The sequence below is a fragment of the Eschrichtius robustus genome, chromosome X, assembly GCF_028021215.1.
Source record: "Eschrichtius robustus isolate mEscRob2 chromosome X, mEscRob2.pri, whole genome shotgun sequence".
NCBI classification, from domain to species: domain Eukaryota; kingdom Metazoa; phylum Chordata; class Mammalia; order Artiodactyla; family Eschrichtiidae; genus Eschrichtius; species Eschrichtius robustus.
In genome coordinates this window covers 66,777,772-66,794,335 of record NC_090845.1, presented here as the reverse complement: position 1 = coordinate 66,794,335, position 16,564 = coordinate 66,777,772, and the positions used below count along the sequence as shown (strand labels likewise).

The window sequence follows — 16,564 nt, the reverse complement described above, 5'->3', positions numbered from 1 at the left end:
GAAATCTGAGGTCTTCTGCCAGCGTTCAGTAGGTGTTCAGTAGGAGTTGTTCCACGTGTAGATGTATTTCTGATGTATTTGTGGGGAGGAAGGTGATCTCCACGTCTTACTCTTCCGCCATCTTGAAGGTCTCTCCCAAACGCATTTTAGCAATCCTGCATTTTTAGTACCCCCCACCACGTTTACTGTTTTTGACATCATATTTTACATCTTTTTGTTTTGTGTATCCCTTAACTACTTATAGCGGATAAAGATGATTTTACTATTTTTGTCTTTTAACCTTCTTTTTAGCTTTATACATGGCTGATTTACTACATTTACTGTATATTTTCCTTTACCAATGAGATCTTTCCTTTTATAATTTTCATGTTTCTAGTTGTGGCTTTTTCTTTTCCGCTTAGAGAAGCCCCTTTAATATTTCTTGTAAAGCTGGCTTGGTGGTGTTGAACTCTTTTAGATTTTGCCTGTCTGTATAACTTTTGATCTCTCCATCAAATCTGAACAAGAGATGTGCTGGGTAGAGTATTCTTGGTTGTAGGTTTTTCCCTTTCATCACTTTAAATATTTCCTGCCACTCCCTTCTGGCCTGAAGAATTTCTGCTGAAAAGTCAGCTGATAGCCTTATGGGAGTTCCCTTGTATGTAACTTGTTGCTTTTCCCTTGCTTCTTTTAATATTCTCTCTTTATCTTTAATTTTTGCCATTTTAATTACAATGTGTCTTGGTGTGGTCCTCTTTCTCTTTGGGACTCTTTGTGCTTCCTGGACCTGGATGTCCATTTCTTTTCCTAGGTTAGGGAAGTGTTCAGCTATTATGTCTTCAAATATGTTCTCTGCCCCTTTCACTCTCTTCTCCTTCTGGGACCCCTATAATTTGTATGTTAGTACACTTGATGTTGTCCCAGAGGTCTTTCAAACTGTGCTCATTTCTTTTTATTCTTTTTCCTTTTCTCTGTTCAGCTTCAGTGATTTCCACTACTCTGTCTTCCAGCTTGCTGATCCCTCCTCTGTATCATTAAATCTACTATTGATTCCTTCTAATGTGTTTTTCATTTCAGTTATTGTATTCTTCAGTTCTGCTTGGTTCTTCTTTATATTTTCTCTTTGTTTAAAACTTCTAACTTCTCACTCTGTTCATCCAATCTTCTCCAGAGTTCTCTGAGCATCATCATGATCATTACCTTGAACACTCTTTTGGGTAGATTACCTATCTCTTCTTCACTTAGTTCCTCTTTTGGGGTTTTATCTTGTTCTTTTGTATGAACCATATTCCTCTGTTGACTCATTTTGCCTAATTTGCTGTTTTTATTTCTATGTATCTTGTAGGTTGTTTATGTTTCCCAATCTTGGAAAAGTGGCCTTTTGTAGGAGATATCCTATGCATCCCAGCAGTGCACACCACCTGGCCACCAGAGCTATATGTTCTAGGGGGTGCCCCTCTATGTGGACTGCATGGGTCCTTCTGTTATGGCAGGCTAGCTACTGTGGGTAGTCTGGTAGGCACGGCTGGCCCTAGGTCCAGTTGGTTGCCAGGCACTGCCTTGTGCAGAGGCTGCCAGTCACTGGTTGGTGGAGCTGGGTAACAAGGCTGCTGGCTGCAATGCCCCAGGGGATCCTGGAGCTAGTGCTTGCCCACTGGTGGGTGGAGCCAGTTTCTGGAGTGGGTGGTTGTGGGACCTGGGGATCCTGGATCTAGTGTTGGCCTGCTAGTGGGTGGGCCCAGTTCCTGACACAGCTGACTGTGGCGTCTGTGGTGTCCCAAAGCAGGTGTTGACCTGCTGGTGAGTTGTGCTGGATCCCAGGACTCTGGCTGCAGGCCCCTGGGGGTCCCAGGGCTGGTACTGACCTGCTGGTGGATGGGCTGGGTCCTGGTACTAGAGGTTGCAGGGCTCTGGTGGTCCTGAGGTCAGTGTCCCCCACTGGTGGGTGGGGCTGGGGCCCAGGAGATCGCAGTGCTGTTTTCTGCCCACTGGTGGGTGGAGCTAGGGCCTGGGGTCTCTGGCTGCAGGGTCCGGTGGTCCCTAAGCTGGTGTTGGCCTGCTGGTTGGCAGGGCTGAGGCCCAGGGGGTCCTGGGACTAGTGCCAGCTCACTGGTAGGCAGAGCTGGGTCTCAGGGTCTCTGGTTGCAGAACTCCGGGTGCTCTGAAGTTGGTGTTTTGGCCAGCTGGTGGGTTCCCAGTGCTAGTGCTGACCCACTGGTGTGTGGAGCCAGGTCCCTGGGTCTCTAGATGCAGGGCCCTGGGGTGTCCCAGGGCTAATGCTGGCACACTGGTGTGTGGGGCCAGGTCCTGGGCCCTCTGGTGGACAAGGCCGGGTCCTGGGGCACCTGTGGGCTCGGGGGTTCTTAAGGCAGCAGCCCTGCTAGTGGGTGGGGCTGTGTCCCTGCCTGGCTAGTTACTTGGTCTGAGATGTTCCAGTATTGGTGCCCACAGGCTAGTGGGCGGGGCCTGGTCCCAGCACTAATAAGCTTGAGGGAGCATTCCAAAATGGCACTTGCCAGCACTAGTGTCCTCGTGATAGAATGAGCTCCCCCAAATGGCTGCCACCAACATCTCTGTCCCCAGGGTGAGCTCCAGTTGTCCCCTGCTTCTCCAGGAGGCTCTCCAAGATCATCAGGTGAGTCTGACCCCGGCTCCTTTCAAATTGCTGCTTCTGCCCTGGGTCCCAGTGCATGCAAGATTTTGTGTGCACCCTTTAAGAGTGGAGTCTCTATTTTCCACAGCCCTCTGGTCTCACGAAAGTAAGCGCCACTGGCCTTCCAAGCCAAATGTTCTGGCAGCTTGTTTTCTCAGTGCAGGACCCCCAGGCTGGGGAGCCTATGTGGGGCTCAGACCCCTTGCTCCTTTAGTAGAACCTCTGCAATGTAATTATCCTCCCGTTTGTGGGGTGCCCACCTAGGGGTATGGGTCATGACTATACCACATCTCTGCCCCTCCTACCTGTCTCTTTGTAGTTCCTTCTTTATATCTTTAGTTGTAGAAGATCTTTTCTGCTAGTCTTCCAGTTTTTTTTCACCAATAATTGCTCTGTAAATAGTTTTAATCTTGGTGTGCTTATGGGAGGAGGTGAGTTCAAGGTCTTCCTACTCTACCATTTTGGCTCCATCTCAGCTTCTTTTAAATTTTTTTTTTTCTTTTTTAGGGAATTAAAATTTTTTAATTCAGATGATCTTTACTTGAATGAGAGAAATCTTTTATGGTAAATAGGGTCAATTTTGTGGGTTTTAATTATGAAAGGTGGTTATGTATTTTATTCTGTAATTATCTTGCACTTAACTGTATACTACAAAATTGAGGATCGTAGACAGAGCATAATAGAATCCATGCGAAATTTTGGCTTTTACATCTGTAGATATATTTTTCTGAATTCTCTATGCTTTCTTTTTTTTAACATCTTTACTGGAGTATAATTGCTTTACAGTGTTGTGTTAGTTTCTGCTTTATAACAAAGTGAATCAGCTATATGTATACATATATCCCCATATCTCCTCCCTCTTGCGTCTCCCTCCCTCCCACCCTCCCTATCCCACCCCTTTAAGTAGTCACAAAGCACCGAGCTGATCTCCCTGTGCTATGCAGCTGCTTCCCACTAGCTATCTATTTTACATTTGGTAGTGTATATATGTCAATACTACTCTCTCACTTCGTCCCAGCTTATCCTTCCCCCTCCCGGTGTCCTCAAGTCCATTCACCTAAACTCCTTCTTTTCCACAAATCCTATAATAATTCCATCTTTTCCTTTGTCTGGAGAGATACTCCATGATTCCCCTGATGTGCAGTCTCCCTCACTGCATAGGTTCAATAATCCTAATTTTGTCAGACTACAGGTTTGTTCCTGATGATCTTATGCTGATTGGGCTAAGTCATAGGTAAAACAAGTGGTGATACAAGTAGAGAACAAAAGACCCTGTGGGCAGAATAAATGACTGCTTACATCCTCAAGATCATTTTTTGTCCAAGATATAGTCCAAGCTGAAGCTTTAGTCATCACGTCCTTATTGCAGGCCATAAAAAGGAGAAAAGACAGAGGATAGAAGAGGAGCAGAAGGGACCCCAGTGGAGTAATTAGCTTCTTTTAAGCAACTTTCTTAAAAGATCCACAAAACAAAATTCAGGTTACATCCTATTTGCCAGAACTTAGTCATATGGCTAAGCCTAGCTGCAAAGGAGGTTAGCAAATATAGTCTTTAAATCCAAACATTGATCTGTGCAGCTAAAATTTGAAATTCTTTTATTAAAAGAGGGGGAGAATGGATGTTGTGTGGGCAACTAGCAGTCCCAGGGACATGCAGGACCACTGTGTGTGGTTGTGCTGGCTTAAGCAGTGCATGACTCCATTAACACAGACTAAAATGTGAATGGTATCCCCTGGAGTTAGTCGCTCAATGTAGTGGCCTTAGCCACAGAGCATTATAGATATGACTTGGAAGCCATATGAATGAGAAGGAAGTAAAAGGAGGAGCAGAAGGAGAGATATTGCCAAGATTTTAAGCCAAAATAATGGGGAAAAATGGTTATGACCCCCCCAAAAATGTGAATGCACAAGGAGCCACAGGTTAGGGAAGAGAGGAGAGTAATATGATTGGTTTGAGATAGCACATGTACAAGTCAAATGCTTCCCGTGCTGTAGGCATTTTTTTAAAAATCTGGACTCTTAATCATAGGCATATTTCACTTTATAAAGGTAATTTCATGTACCTAGTGTTATGCCTGCAAATTCCTATAGAAAAGTAGGCATTTATCTAGTGGATCTTGTTCATGAGTTGGCTTCTCAACTCCTATTGCCCAGTGTGGAAAGACCCTTCAAAATGTAAAGTTATTTGGATCATTATTTTTCTTTTCTAATATATCTCTGTCTGGATGGATAGAACAACATTGGAAACATTTTAGATCTTCCTTCATTCTGATTGTTCAGTGTCTCAGCTGTGATCCTAGTGTATCGGAATTAAGCCTGATATACACTACATACTTCATTCACTCATCTATTCAAATATATTTATTAAGATCCTACTATATGCCAGCCAGACATTGTTCTAGGTGCTAAGCATACAACAACAAGCAAAACAATGTCCCATCCTCCGGGGTGGGGGTAAAGGGGAGAGTGATGAGTTATAATTAAAAATACAGCTAGGAAAGGGGGATAGAGAGCGCCAAGAGAGCTGTTATTTTAAATAAAGAGGTCAGGAAAGACCTCTCTATTATGGCGATATTTGAGTAGAGATCTTTGAGAAATGAATGAATATCATATGGATATCTGTGGGAATAGCTTTCCAGACAGATGGAATATCATGTGTAAAGGACCTGAGGCTGAAGGTGAGAGCAGGAGAGTATGAGTCACTGATGAAGGTGACAGGGATCTTGAAGAAGATGATTACCCTTTAAATAATGGGTAAAGACAATATGGAAACGTGTTCATTATGATGTAATGAAGACATGAATGAATAAATGATAAAATGAACTCCAGGATCAGATGAAATATTTCAAGCTTGTTTGAAAAAATTATAACTTTGTTGGTAATGACATTGCTAGAACATTTCCTTGAAGAAAGGAAGACGTTTCCTTTTATCATATACATAATTCAAATACTTCTACAGATAATTCTACAATGATTCCACATGTTAATCCATTCTCTCTCTTACACTGTGCTGCACTAATTTAGAATAGGTTAAATTTAAGAGTACTAAGTTTCAGAGCTGAGGTCCAGCTCTATTCTGTGTGAATTTGTAATGTTTATTGTGTGTCATGTAACACTTCCTTACCTAAAGGCTGAACCAACCTGTCACTTCTATGATTTGCTCATCTAGCCTATCAGGTTTAATGTCCTAAACCTATTGCAGATTATAAGGAAATGAACAGTCTCTCTGTGTCCAGAACAGATGGATTTCTTTTTAACTAAAAATAAATAATGCATGGATTATATTGTCTAGATGAAAAACACAAAAGTGAGTGACTTATCCCAACACAGTGCATTTTAATCACTTAAAAGAAGAAATGAGTCCAAAGGAGAAGCTTGTTATTTCAGACCATATTGACACAGTGTCCAGGAACATTGATTCAAGAAGTTAACTGTACAATTAAGAAGTGACTGAGCACCAGAGTCATAGATTGGGAATCTCCTTCTAGAGTTTGAGAAATGAATAAACTGAAATTAATAAATATGTGAGGGAGACTGCCTAGGTGGTCAGTAAAACCTTTTCTTTCTCACCTTCCTGGGCACAGAGCTAGACTAAATTTCCCACCCTCAATTCAGTGACAGAAGACTGAGTGCTATTTAACAGAATATGAGTAGAAGATGTGTATGAGTTCTAGGACAGGCCAATGCAAGTCAATAAACAGTCCTTCATGGGCTTTCCCCTTCCCTGGCAATGTCGTTGGCAGTAAGTAATGAGTAATTAAAATTTCCTTCTTTGTGGATTTTGATTTCCATATTTAAAAAAAAAGACCATAAGTTTGTTTTTTAATCACAAAAAGACACTAAGAGTTCTACCATATATTTCCTTAGCAAACCATATCTATATCTTATGTATATTTAAGTTCTGTCTTCCCCATTAGATTGTTAACGTCCATGGTGTGTAAGACCCACTCCATAAATATTTAAGTAAATGAATGAATGCATGAATCAGGTCAAAACAATCAATCCAGAATAAGTGCTTAATATTTAATTTACTCAATATAGTACATCATTTAATCTTCCTTAAGCAGTTTTCATCATATCACTAGCGAAGAATTAATTTCTTAATGTGTAAAATAGGGTTGATAATGCCTATATGATAGGAATAAGATATATGTAAGGCATCTAGCTCAGTATCTAGGGCTTATTATTAGTGCCCACAGTGTGAATCAAATACATATTTTCAACCTTTTCTACTAATTCCTTTGTACGTACATATGTCCTATACTTTAGTCAACCTATACTAATCACTATTCCTTAAATATACACTAAAGGACTGTTTCCTGGATCTCCATCATTTGAATATGCATTCACAAATTTTTGCTATAATTGAATATCAGTTGACAATCTTATGATTATTTATCACTGCGATTATATAAGAAAATATTCATTTTTAGAAAGGCACACTTAAATATATAAGGGTAAAATGATATAATATCTGAGATTTGTTTTCCATGCTTCAATAAAGCAAAAAGGAGGATAAATGAAGCAAATGTGGTAAAATCTTGGTAACTATATAATCTGGATGACAGATATATAGGGGTTCATTATACTATTATTTCTACTATTGTATATGTTTAAAATTTTCATAACAAAAAAAAATAATTTAAAATAAATGTCCCATACGTGAATTTGAGCTTACCAGGTAAGCAAGTGTCAGAGTTCATGATCTCATCCAGGATTAAGAGGCAATCAACTTAATTCAATGGCAGGGTGTTGCAGGGAGCAGAAGGGAGAATTCCTTTGTTTATCTTCCCTAAACCAAAGGACAGCATGTAAGCCTCAGTGGCTTTGGGGGAGAAAAATGACATTAAGAGCGACAAAATTTTTAGAAGCCTTGTTTTCTTTAATAAAAAGTCAAGAACTGGGACTTCCCTGGTTGCGCAGTGGTTAAGAATCCACCTGCAAATGCAGGGGACACGGGTTCGAGCCCTGGTCGGGGAAGATCCCACATGCCACAGAGCGACTAAGCCTGTGTGCCACAACTACTGAGCCTGCATGCCACAACTACTGAAGCCCACACTCCTAGAGCCCATGCTCTGCAACAAAAGAAGCCACCACAGTGAGAAGCCCGCGCACCACAACGAAGAGTAGCCCCCGCTCGCCACAACTAAAGAAAGCCCGCGCGCAGCAACGAAGACCAAGCGCAGCCAAAAAAAAAAAAAAAGTCAAGAACATGTAAATTTCAAATTATTGTGATTTTTATTTTAAATATAATCCAAATTCTCAGAATTGTGTAAGATTGGCCAGATATAGTTTAAACAGAAAGGACATCATAAGAATCCTAAATCATGGAGAAGCATGGAGATAATTTTAAAACTGTTTTCTAGAGGAAAGTGTCTTGTGCAGGGATATATCTAAGACAATGGAAACCTTATGGAATGATGTCTTGTGCAGTGTTCTTAGTGTAACAGGAAGGACAATAAGTAAGTTAATAAACAATCTTTACATACATAGAGGATTTTCAACTGGGTAAAGCACATCCTTTTGTGTCTTTTTATTTTTTCACAGAAAAATGACATTTTTGAATTAGGTTTCTGAGATATATTCCAGTTGCAAAGGCTTATCCTCTAAGTTGACATTTTTAATTTCCTTTATTTTCTTTACAATGTAAAAACCAACCAGTAATACATATTAGAGCTTCCAACGATTTAGCCTGAAAAAACTTATTTCAGGAAGATTTCAGGAAGATAAAGCCTCAAAAAGAAAAAAATAATAAAAAACTACAAAGCACTTGAGGAAAATGTGTCAGCCAAATTCAGTTCATAAGAAAGGTTAAGAAATTAAAATATAATTTTGAAACTGAAGAAAGATTACAGTGATATGGTAATTATACTATAATGCTTTTTAAATGTCTCGGTTGTATATGTAAAAAGGAATCTCTTAGAAGGAAAAAGACAGAGAAATTGAAAATGTCTTGAGGAGTTTAAACTAGTTTAGTGCATCACTCCACAACAGAATGCTTATGATTATTGAATACTTCAATTCCTCATCCAAATTATCTGTCTATTCTAGCAAGAAGCTTATTCTTGGGATAATGGGAATTTGGGAAACAATGAGATTCATAATCAAAAGATGTAGATCTGAGTCCCAACACCACCACTTATGTGACAGATGGCAAATTATGATTCAATCTTTGTTTTTCAATTTATAAAATGAAAACTTAAATACTGACTTCAAGAAAGTAAAATTTATACTGAGGAATTCAGAGAAACCCTGAGTACAGCAGGGAAAACTTAAAGCTAGCCAGTCATATATAAGGTTATCATGTGACAGCAGTGCAATTCAGGAGACCAACAACGTGTTGACATTCATAATGCTTCCATATTTCTAGAGATAGAATGTAGGCATAGAAAAAAGACCATTAACATAACATACATACAGGCCTTAATTCTGAATAATCAGTTAAGATATTAACTTATCTGAATAAACAACATATGAAAGCAACTGTGGAGTACAAATTTGAGGTAGTGAGAATCATCTACACTGGGTGCAAGCAAAAAAAAAAGCTGTATTACCTGTAGAAAATTTAAAAACAGTAATAAAACCAACAAAAACCTGGTCAGCTTTAATTATCACCATGCTCTGGCAATTTTAAACAATGTCATTGATAAAACACTCCTCTCCAGAAACACATTTTCTTGGTCCAAGGTCTAAACGATTGATCAAGTTACTGTTGAGTTTTATGTATGTGTATGTGTATATATATATATATATATATATTCCAAATGAGCACATATGCATTAATAAGCATTGTATTGTACATAGAAGCAAATTTAGAGAACTACCAGTTATAGTAATGGCACCTGACACACGACACACACAGACTCAGCTACAGGAGTTCCTAAGTTCCTAAGTTCAAAAGGGTTTAGAATTATTGAAGCTCACTTTGGGTGCAGTTCATGTCTCCAATCATTGGTACAACATATCCTTGTTTAAACTATAGTTTCAAAATAATGACAGTGCAGTGAATGTCTCCACTTTTGGAGCAGGGTTCAGTATGCTTTCTTTATTAGTTTCATATTGCTGCTGTAACAAATCACCACAAACTTAATGGCTTAAAATTTTAAAATGGCTGCAGTTTTCCCTTCTGTAAATGCAAAAATTAGTCTGTGCTCTTCCCCTGCCTCCAAAAGATGTCATGGAGATAAATAAGTGGATAGGTACCACATTCTGAATAAATCACAGATGTTTACACACTATGTCAAGCCTGGCTTCATATCATCTTCCAAATAATTCAGAGGTAGGACTCAAATCTCAAACTTTCTGGCCTCTAACTATAATGCTACCATTTATTAATAGGATCCCCCTTCTTCCAGTTTTCAATAACAATAATACGTCCTTCTGATCCCTCACCAGCAGTATCCTTAAAGTCCATATTTCCACTGACAGTCTGTACAAGGCTATTTAGGTTTTCTGTCATGCTCCTCAATATTCTTCCAGCCTCCCCCCCACTGCCTGATTCCAAAGCCATTCCCACACTTTATGTACTTGTTACAGCAGCAGTCCACTTTCATTACCAAAGTCTATGTAGTTACTACTACTCTATAACAAATAACCACATAATTAGTGTCCTAAGACAATACCTGTTATCTCACAGTCCTGTGGGTTAGGAGTCCAAGTATGACTTAACTGGGTCCTCTGTTCAGAGTCTCACAGGGCTGAAATCATGGTATCAACCAGGACTACAGTCTCATCTGAGGCTTGAGTTCCTCTCCCAAGCTCACCAGTTGTTGGCAAAATTCAATTCCTTTCAACTGTAGGAGTAGAATCCCCATTTTCTTGCTGGCTTTCAGCAAGTGGGAGCACTGTCAGCTCCCAGCTGCCACCCTCAGCTCTTTGCCACATGGCCCCCTTCTCTCACACATCTGTTTGCTTCTTCAAGGCCAACAGAACATCTGCTACTGCTTGTCTCCTTTAAGTACTTGCTTGATTAGGCCAGATCCACCCAGGATATTATCCCTTTTGATCAACTCAAAATCAAATGGTTAGTGTAAAGTGTTCCGTGTTCTTATTCCCCTTCTTTTTCCCAGTTTTTATAACCTAGCTCTTAGACAGATGCCTCTTGTTCTAAAGCAGTCTATCAACAGTATGTTTCATATTCTCTGTAAAATCAAAGAGAAAGTTAATACAGTAAAGCATGTTCTTCATCTCAAAAAGTCTGCCTAATATGATGTATTTAACACTCTCTTACCTTTTAAAAAAACATATTTTTATAAAATGAAAACTTTAACAGATGTTTTAAATATTTTTAAGAACTGGCCAAAGAGAATTCATGGAGAAACCTATTTGCTTTGTGCACAATCGTTGCTGCTGACTGTGTGCATCTCTAGTGCAGCTCTTACCTAGGGGACCACTGATCAATTAAGTTTAATTTTTGTCTCCTCCTGTGTCCACTGAGAAAAACAAGTCTCATTCACCCTCCTCTCCTCTGGTAAATCTTTTCTTGCATGATCATGCTGTGGTTAGACTATTTACTGTATGCACTATGAACATTGCAGCTTCCTCTAGCTAGTTTTAGCAAACAAAGTCAGTATGTCTATGGGGACATGCACAAATCTATACATTTGTAAAGATAACTGAAAACATGCACTCTTAAAAGTCATTAGATGAGAAGGAACATCCCCCTACCCATATAAAATCAGTTGGTCTGTTTTTGGAGTCTGACAAAATCCCATTTAGAAATATGTTCATTTTGTATTAATGTATAAATGTGTGCTATTGTCCACAGCATTATAAAAGGAAAGCCACTCTACCAGGCTTTATATTTATTAATTTCTGCTATATTTTAGGTAACAACTTGGTTACAAGAGAGAAGCAGGTACTGAGCAGGTTCAGTCTCCTGCTCCTTTAATGTGAACTGGGCTGTGTTCACTAGTGTGACAGGTTCAGGCTGCTGCTGTTATCCCCATGGAGTATTTATCAAATCTTTTGAGAGATATATCAAATAAAATCAGAAAGCTAGAGTCACTCAAATGGCAAGAGTCAATTCTTATGTAAGGACTTCTAATCCAAAACCGTGTACAACTTTACAGGTTTGAGAGAACTTCACTACAGGAAATAGTGAGAAGCATTAAGAAATAGGCGTAAATCATTTTATATAAGACATGACAAAGAGATTATGTACCTAAAAAAAAAATCAAGTGTCAAATAATTTTCAATACCTTTTAAAAGTCAATCACAGACATATAGTCATAAGAACCAAAAGAAATTTATTTACAAAATTTCTTACTTGACTGGTGGTGAGAAGCAAGAAACCATCAACTATAAGACCCCACTAATAGTGTTCAAGCCAGTTCATACAAGAGAACAACCATTGCAGCTCCTGATGATTAGGCCAGAAAGATGTCCTTCTGCATGTCCTTCCAGTGAACAAGGAGATACATTTGACCACAGGGGCCTGTGCAAGTAGCATAATGGTACTTGTAGGCTCAGTTGAATCACAGCTTCTAGAGTGCTGTTCCCTGTCTACCTTACATAGCTGTTTCACCACTTTTGTTGATTTCTTTGTAGGCTTCTTTCTCTTTTTCTCCTCCTTTGTTGGTTTTCTCCTTTTCTCCTTCTCTGTTGGTTCCTTTCTCTTCTTCTCCTCCATTGTTGGCTCCTTTGTCTCCTCCACTGTTGGCTCCTTTCTCTTCTTCTTTGTCCTGAACACTAGTGTAAACTGCTTTGTTATAACCTTCCCTGTTCCGAGCAATTTCAATGGCAAAAAATTGTATCCTGGGTGCTGAAAGGTGAATAGAATTGATTATTGTCCCAGTCACAGTTACTTCTCTAAACCTACTGGAAATCTATTGACAAAGCTGAACTAGCATGCAAAGCATTCAAGTATAGTCATAAGATTCAGAGATGTGAATTCTAATTCTAGTCCTATACTAAATGATGCTGAAAATACTTATCTTACCTCACAGTTACTCAAGATACAGTAACATGATCTTTACAGATATAACAAATAAAATGATTCCCAAACTAACTATTCATGTCATTGATTCATCAGTAAAACCAGATCCCTCACTCTCCTTATACAGAAACAATCCCAGAGGCAAGAAACTCACCAAAGATGGTGTTTTCCTCAGTGTAGCCCTGAGAACAGTTCAGTCGCAGCAAAGTACCATAGTTGAAGTCTTCTACAATCCCATCAAACTTCAAACAGAATGGTCTCCACTTCTGTAAAGGCAAAAAAGGTATCTTAGCTAAAAAATGCAGGAGGCTGGTGAAGTCAGGCCAGGAGAGGGGCTTCCATTTCCCCAGTAAGGAAAATAACCACAGTGAAAGAGACTAGAATTGAGCTGATTGCTAGTTTCACTAGCAATGAGTTTCTGCGTTATCTTTGGTATCTTTAGGCTGGTATTTCCCAACATGAACAATATTTTAATCTGATAAAATACTTAAATCCTTGACTAGAGAATTAAATTTTAATTTCTTAAGTATATTCTCTGTTTTAAGTTATTGGCTAGTTCAGCCCAAAATGGTTATTCATCCCTACTGAAGCACAAATGAGACAAAGAAGGCAGGAATTTGGCCCAAAGTCACAAAGTTAAATTTTAAGAAAGAAGTCCATCCAATAGAGGCAATTTTCCAAAGATCAGTAACAGCCTGCTTAGAGTTAAAAGTTTACATTTCTCATAAGCCGAGAGTCTACCCTCAAGGAAAAAAATTTCCTAACTATAAGAGTTTTAGTGCTCTGTAAAAGTATAAGGTAATCAAGCAAGCAATGCAAAACACAAGTTTTCCAATTATCCACGGCCTGTGATAATATGATCTTAAATCCAGAGAATCCAAACACCTCTCCGTACCCTATTTGCCAACCCTCTATCTAAGCCTTCTGGCTAAAGTACTCACATAAATAAATTTATTCCTTCTCCCTTGAAAGAGCTAGGTGGGTAAGGATCAAAGGTCCAAATCAAAGAGGAAAAAAAATAGATTCAATGAAAATGAAAAATCCATAAACCAGAAAAACATTCATTTAGTAACACATTAGTTAACTACAACTACATAAAAGCCCTGGTGCTTTAGGTATTTGCCTTAAAACAAACCCCCCAAAAGTTTAAATGTATAAAAATGTATTCAGTCAGTCATTGGTCAGATGCTAGGCAATATTTAAAAGAGAGAATTCTTACCTCTTTAGCTGCTTCTGATTTGAGCTCTTCTGGGTCCAATACATCTATCCTGAGTTTCTTAAAATTTTCCCGAAACTCAGAATAGATTTGGTCATCCACTTTGGTGAGTTTCAGGAACTGTGGGTCAACTGATGAAATCAGCTGCCAGACAATAAGACAACATAAAGATGCTAGTCTCTAATTTACTATATTTCTGTCCCCTCTTCCCCAGAAAATCCTCATGGTTCTCAGGGCAGAAAAGTTCATTAGAAAATATAGACAGCCTAGGTCCCAGATGAAATCATGACATAATTTTAAAGGGCCATAATACACTACAGTCCCTTCCACCAATTCAAACCCCTTTGGCCCTATTAATGTCTGGCTATTACCCTCTGTGGATTATTCATTCAGTCAACAAACATTTATTTAGTGCCTACTGTGGGCCAGGCATCCTTTTGTGGGTTAGCAACACAACACTGGGCAGAGAAGCACAACTCCTCACTGTCAAAGCAAAATTGACTTCCATGCCCCAGTTCTCCTTAGAGTAATAAAAGTTATCTCCAAAACACAACTGTTTAACTTGCTGAGAATAGTGATTAGCAGAGCACAATATGCTGAAATTACATGTTTAATTCTGCTTAACAATGAAGACAGTCAACTCACTTTGTAGTAGACTTCAGCATGCTGCATTGCTCTCATGGCCCAAGCCATCTCAATATCAGGCTGCAAAGGAGTGAAGAACGCCAGGTCAGAAATCACCCAATCTTGCTACTAGAGAACAAATTAAGGAAGTCTGTGGATGTCTAGTTAATGCTCAAGAGGGCTACCAAGCTTGGTGTTACTGTCAAAGGTTAAAAACTGGACTAAGGTTGAATTCTCTTGGAACTTGTTGCCTCCTCCCCTGTAAAATGGGATAATCTTAGGCTTAAAGGGAGGCTGTATGTGAAGCTCTGGGCAATTGGTATAGTGATTGCTGACTAATATTTCTGTACTTGGGAGGGATTTATCCATAGCTTTCTTGCCTCCTGATCGAGTGTTTGTTGTAGCTGTCTTCGTCTGTGATTGTAGATCTACAGAGTTGGGAGAGAAACACTACAGGAAGAGGCAAACGAAGAGATAAGGGGCTCTTTTAGGTGGAAACACCTTTTTTTTTCTTGTTGATGCTGGCACCTGGCATACAAGTGACCAATAAAAGATTCTGGATGTTAAAAAAAAAACTGGACTAATAAGTTTGGACAATATAATAATTCTTTTGTCTTTATGACAACCAAAAGAAGCTACCTACACAGTCTAATAAACAAAATGAGCCACTGGCTGTCTTTTCCCAGCAGCTAGTGAAAGTGTAGAAGACTACATAAAGCAGTAGATAAATCACCTTCTCAGGACTGAGTTAAGTTATTGTAAAACTGAAATACCCACATACACCACTGAGTTGTTGAGAGGACAGAGTAAGATAACAGAAGTAATATTACTCTTCACTTTTAAGAGTGTACAATGCCATAATCATCATTTGTGTTCATCAGATAGCCAATTCCCTATCCTACAACACTTAGAAATGAATCAATATCGTGAAGCAGGCTAGGTTATAATAAGCCTTACCAAGTACCTGTTCCACTGGAATCTCCCACTCCAACTAGATGGATCTATTTCACTGACACCAGAAAAAAATTTGCATTTGTACCTCCATGCCTTAGACCAGGCCCTTTTCCTGGCTGCCAATCCATACCTTTTGTCCACTTAGAGGATCCAGTTCCATATCCACTTCCTCAGCAAAGTCTTCCTTTACTGTCTGGGTCCGTAGGGGTTTCTTCTTTGGCTAAACTCCTTTGGATCTTATGCCCTGATTCACTAATCTACCATACATCACATTATTATTTGAGTGTTATTACTATTTTCATGTCCGTGTGTCTTATAACTCAAAATACATCATGTACTTTCTCCTTAAGGATCTAAACCAGATACACCATAAGCCAGTGCAACTTTACTGCACAATGCAGTCACCCGGGGACCTTTAAGAATACTGATTCCTGACTCTAACCACCCAGATACTGTGATTTAGTTGGGATGGATTGCGACCTGAACTTCGAGATATTTAAAAGCTTCCCAGGTAACTCTAAAGTACAGCACAGTTTGGGAACTACGCCCATTGGCGTTAGTCTTGTGTTTGCGGACCAAAAGTATTAGAATTAATTGAAAGGCACATTTTCTGGCAGACGTAGAAAGAGTCTACGGAAGCCATCTGGGTAGGAGGGTTACAATTTCGTGGCGGGCCCTGCAGACATCCCAGGATAGCTGCGTGCGTGGAAACTGTGGGTGAGTCATACTCACATCGTTGCCGTAAGACTCGGCTGGGAGAGAAACAGCGTGCGCCACAGACGCCAGTTCCCCGGAAACCTGGGAAAGGAAAAAGAGATGGGGAAGGAGAGTTCGAGTTTCGACCCAGCTCGGCTTCCCCACTCACCCGACCCCAGAGCAGCGTCTCACCACCTCATCATTTCCACCGGTCGCCGCCATGTTGCAGCCCACAAGGCGTGGCTCCAGTTCTCCGGAAATGACGTTTTGCGTGCTCCTTCGGCAGTTCCCAGTTCATTGAAAACGGACGGCCGGCAAGAGTGGCTTTCATCCGCCTGCGGCTGCGCCTGCGTGCACCCTCCCTCGCCTGGAGGCAGTACTTCCTTGCCCCGCCTCATACGCCTTGCGCGAAGGTGTGGCTTTGTTGCATATTCTGAGCTGCTTGACGGTCAGGAGGTGGTTGAACAGTCAGTAATATCTGCGATGAACATGGGAAAAGACTGAG

General features: G+C 39.9%; 1 protein-coding gene across 3 annotated transcripts; it reads right to left on the bottom strand.

Annotated features, from left to right (window-relative positions):
* Nucleotides 1–11,863: 11,863 nt before the first annotated feature.
* On the bottom strand, nucleotides 11,864–16,360 carry PBDC1 (polysaccharide biosynthesis domain containing 1). Of its 3 annotated transcripts, none has more exons than XM_068533665.1 (6): nucleotides 16,255–16,360; nucleotides 16,096–16,161; nucleotides 14,431–14,490; nucleotides 13,789–13,929; nucleotides 12,724–12,835; nucleotides 11,864–12,395 (listed from the first exon to the last, which is right to left on the bottom strand). In XM_068533665.1, the coding sequence occupies exons 1-6, from the start codon at nucleotides 16,279–16,281 to the stop codon at nucleotides 12,142–12,144; spliced, it is 660 nt and encodes a 219-aa protein (XP_068389766.1). In that variant the 5' UTR covers nucleotides 16,282–16,360; the 3' UTR covers nucleotides 11,864–12,141. The 3 variants fall into 3 exon arrangements, with proteins under 3 accessions (XP_068389766.1, XP_068389765.1, XP_068389767.1); XM_068533664.1 differs by having other exon boundaries at nucleotides 16,252–16,348; XM_068533666.1 differs by lacking the exon at nucleotides 12,724–12,835 and having other exon boundaries at nucleotides 16,252–16,352.
* Nucleotides 16,361–16,564: the final 204 nt, after the last annotated feature.

Bases quoted from the DNA above. Each gene is read 5' to 3' on its own strand.
- PBDC1 (XM_068533666.1), bottom strand. From the start codon at position 16,281: ATGGCGGCGACCGGTGGAAATGATGAGGTG. The intron at 14,491-16,095 runs GTGAGTATGACT...ACTCCTTTGCAG, and splicing joins CCGAGTCTTACGGCAACGAT to CCTGATATTGAGATGGCTTG. The intron at 12,396-13,788 runs GTAAGAATTCTC...TTCACCTTTCAG, and splicing joins AATCAGAAGCAGCTAAAGAG to CACCCAGGATACAATTTTTT.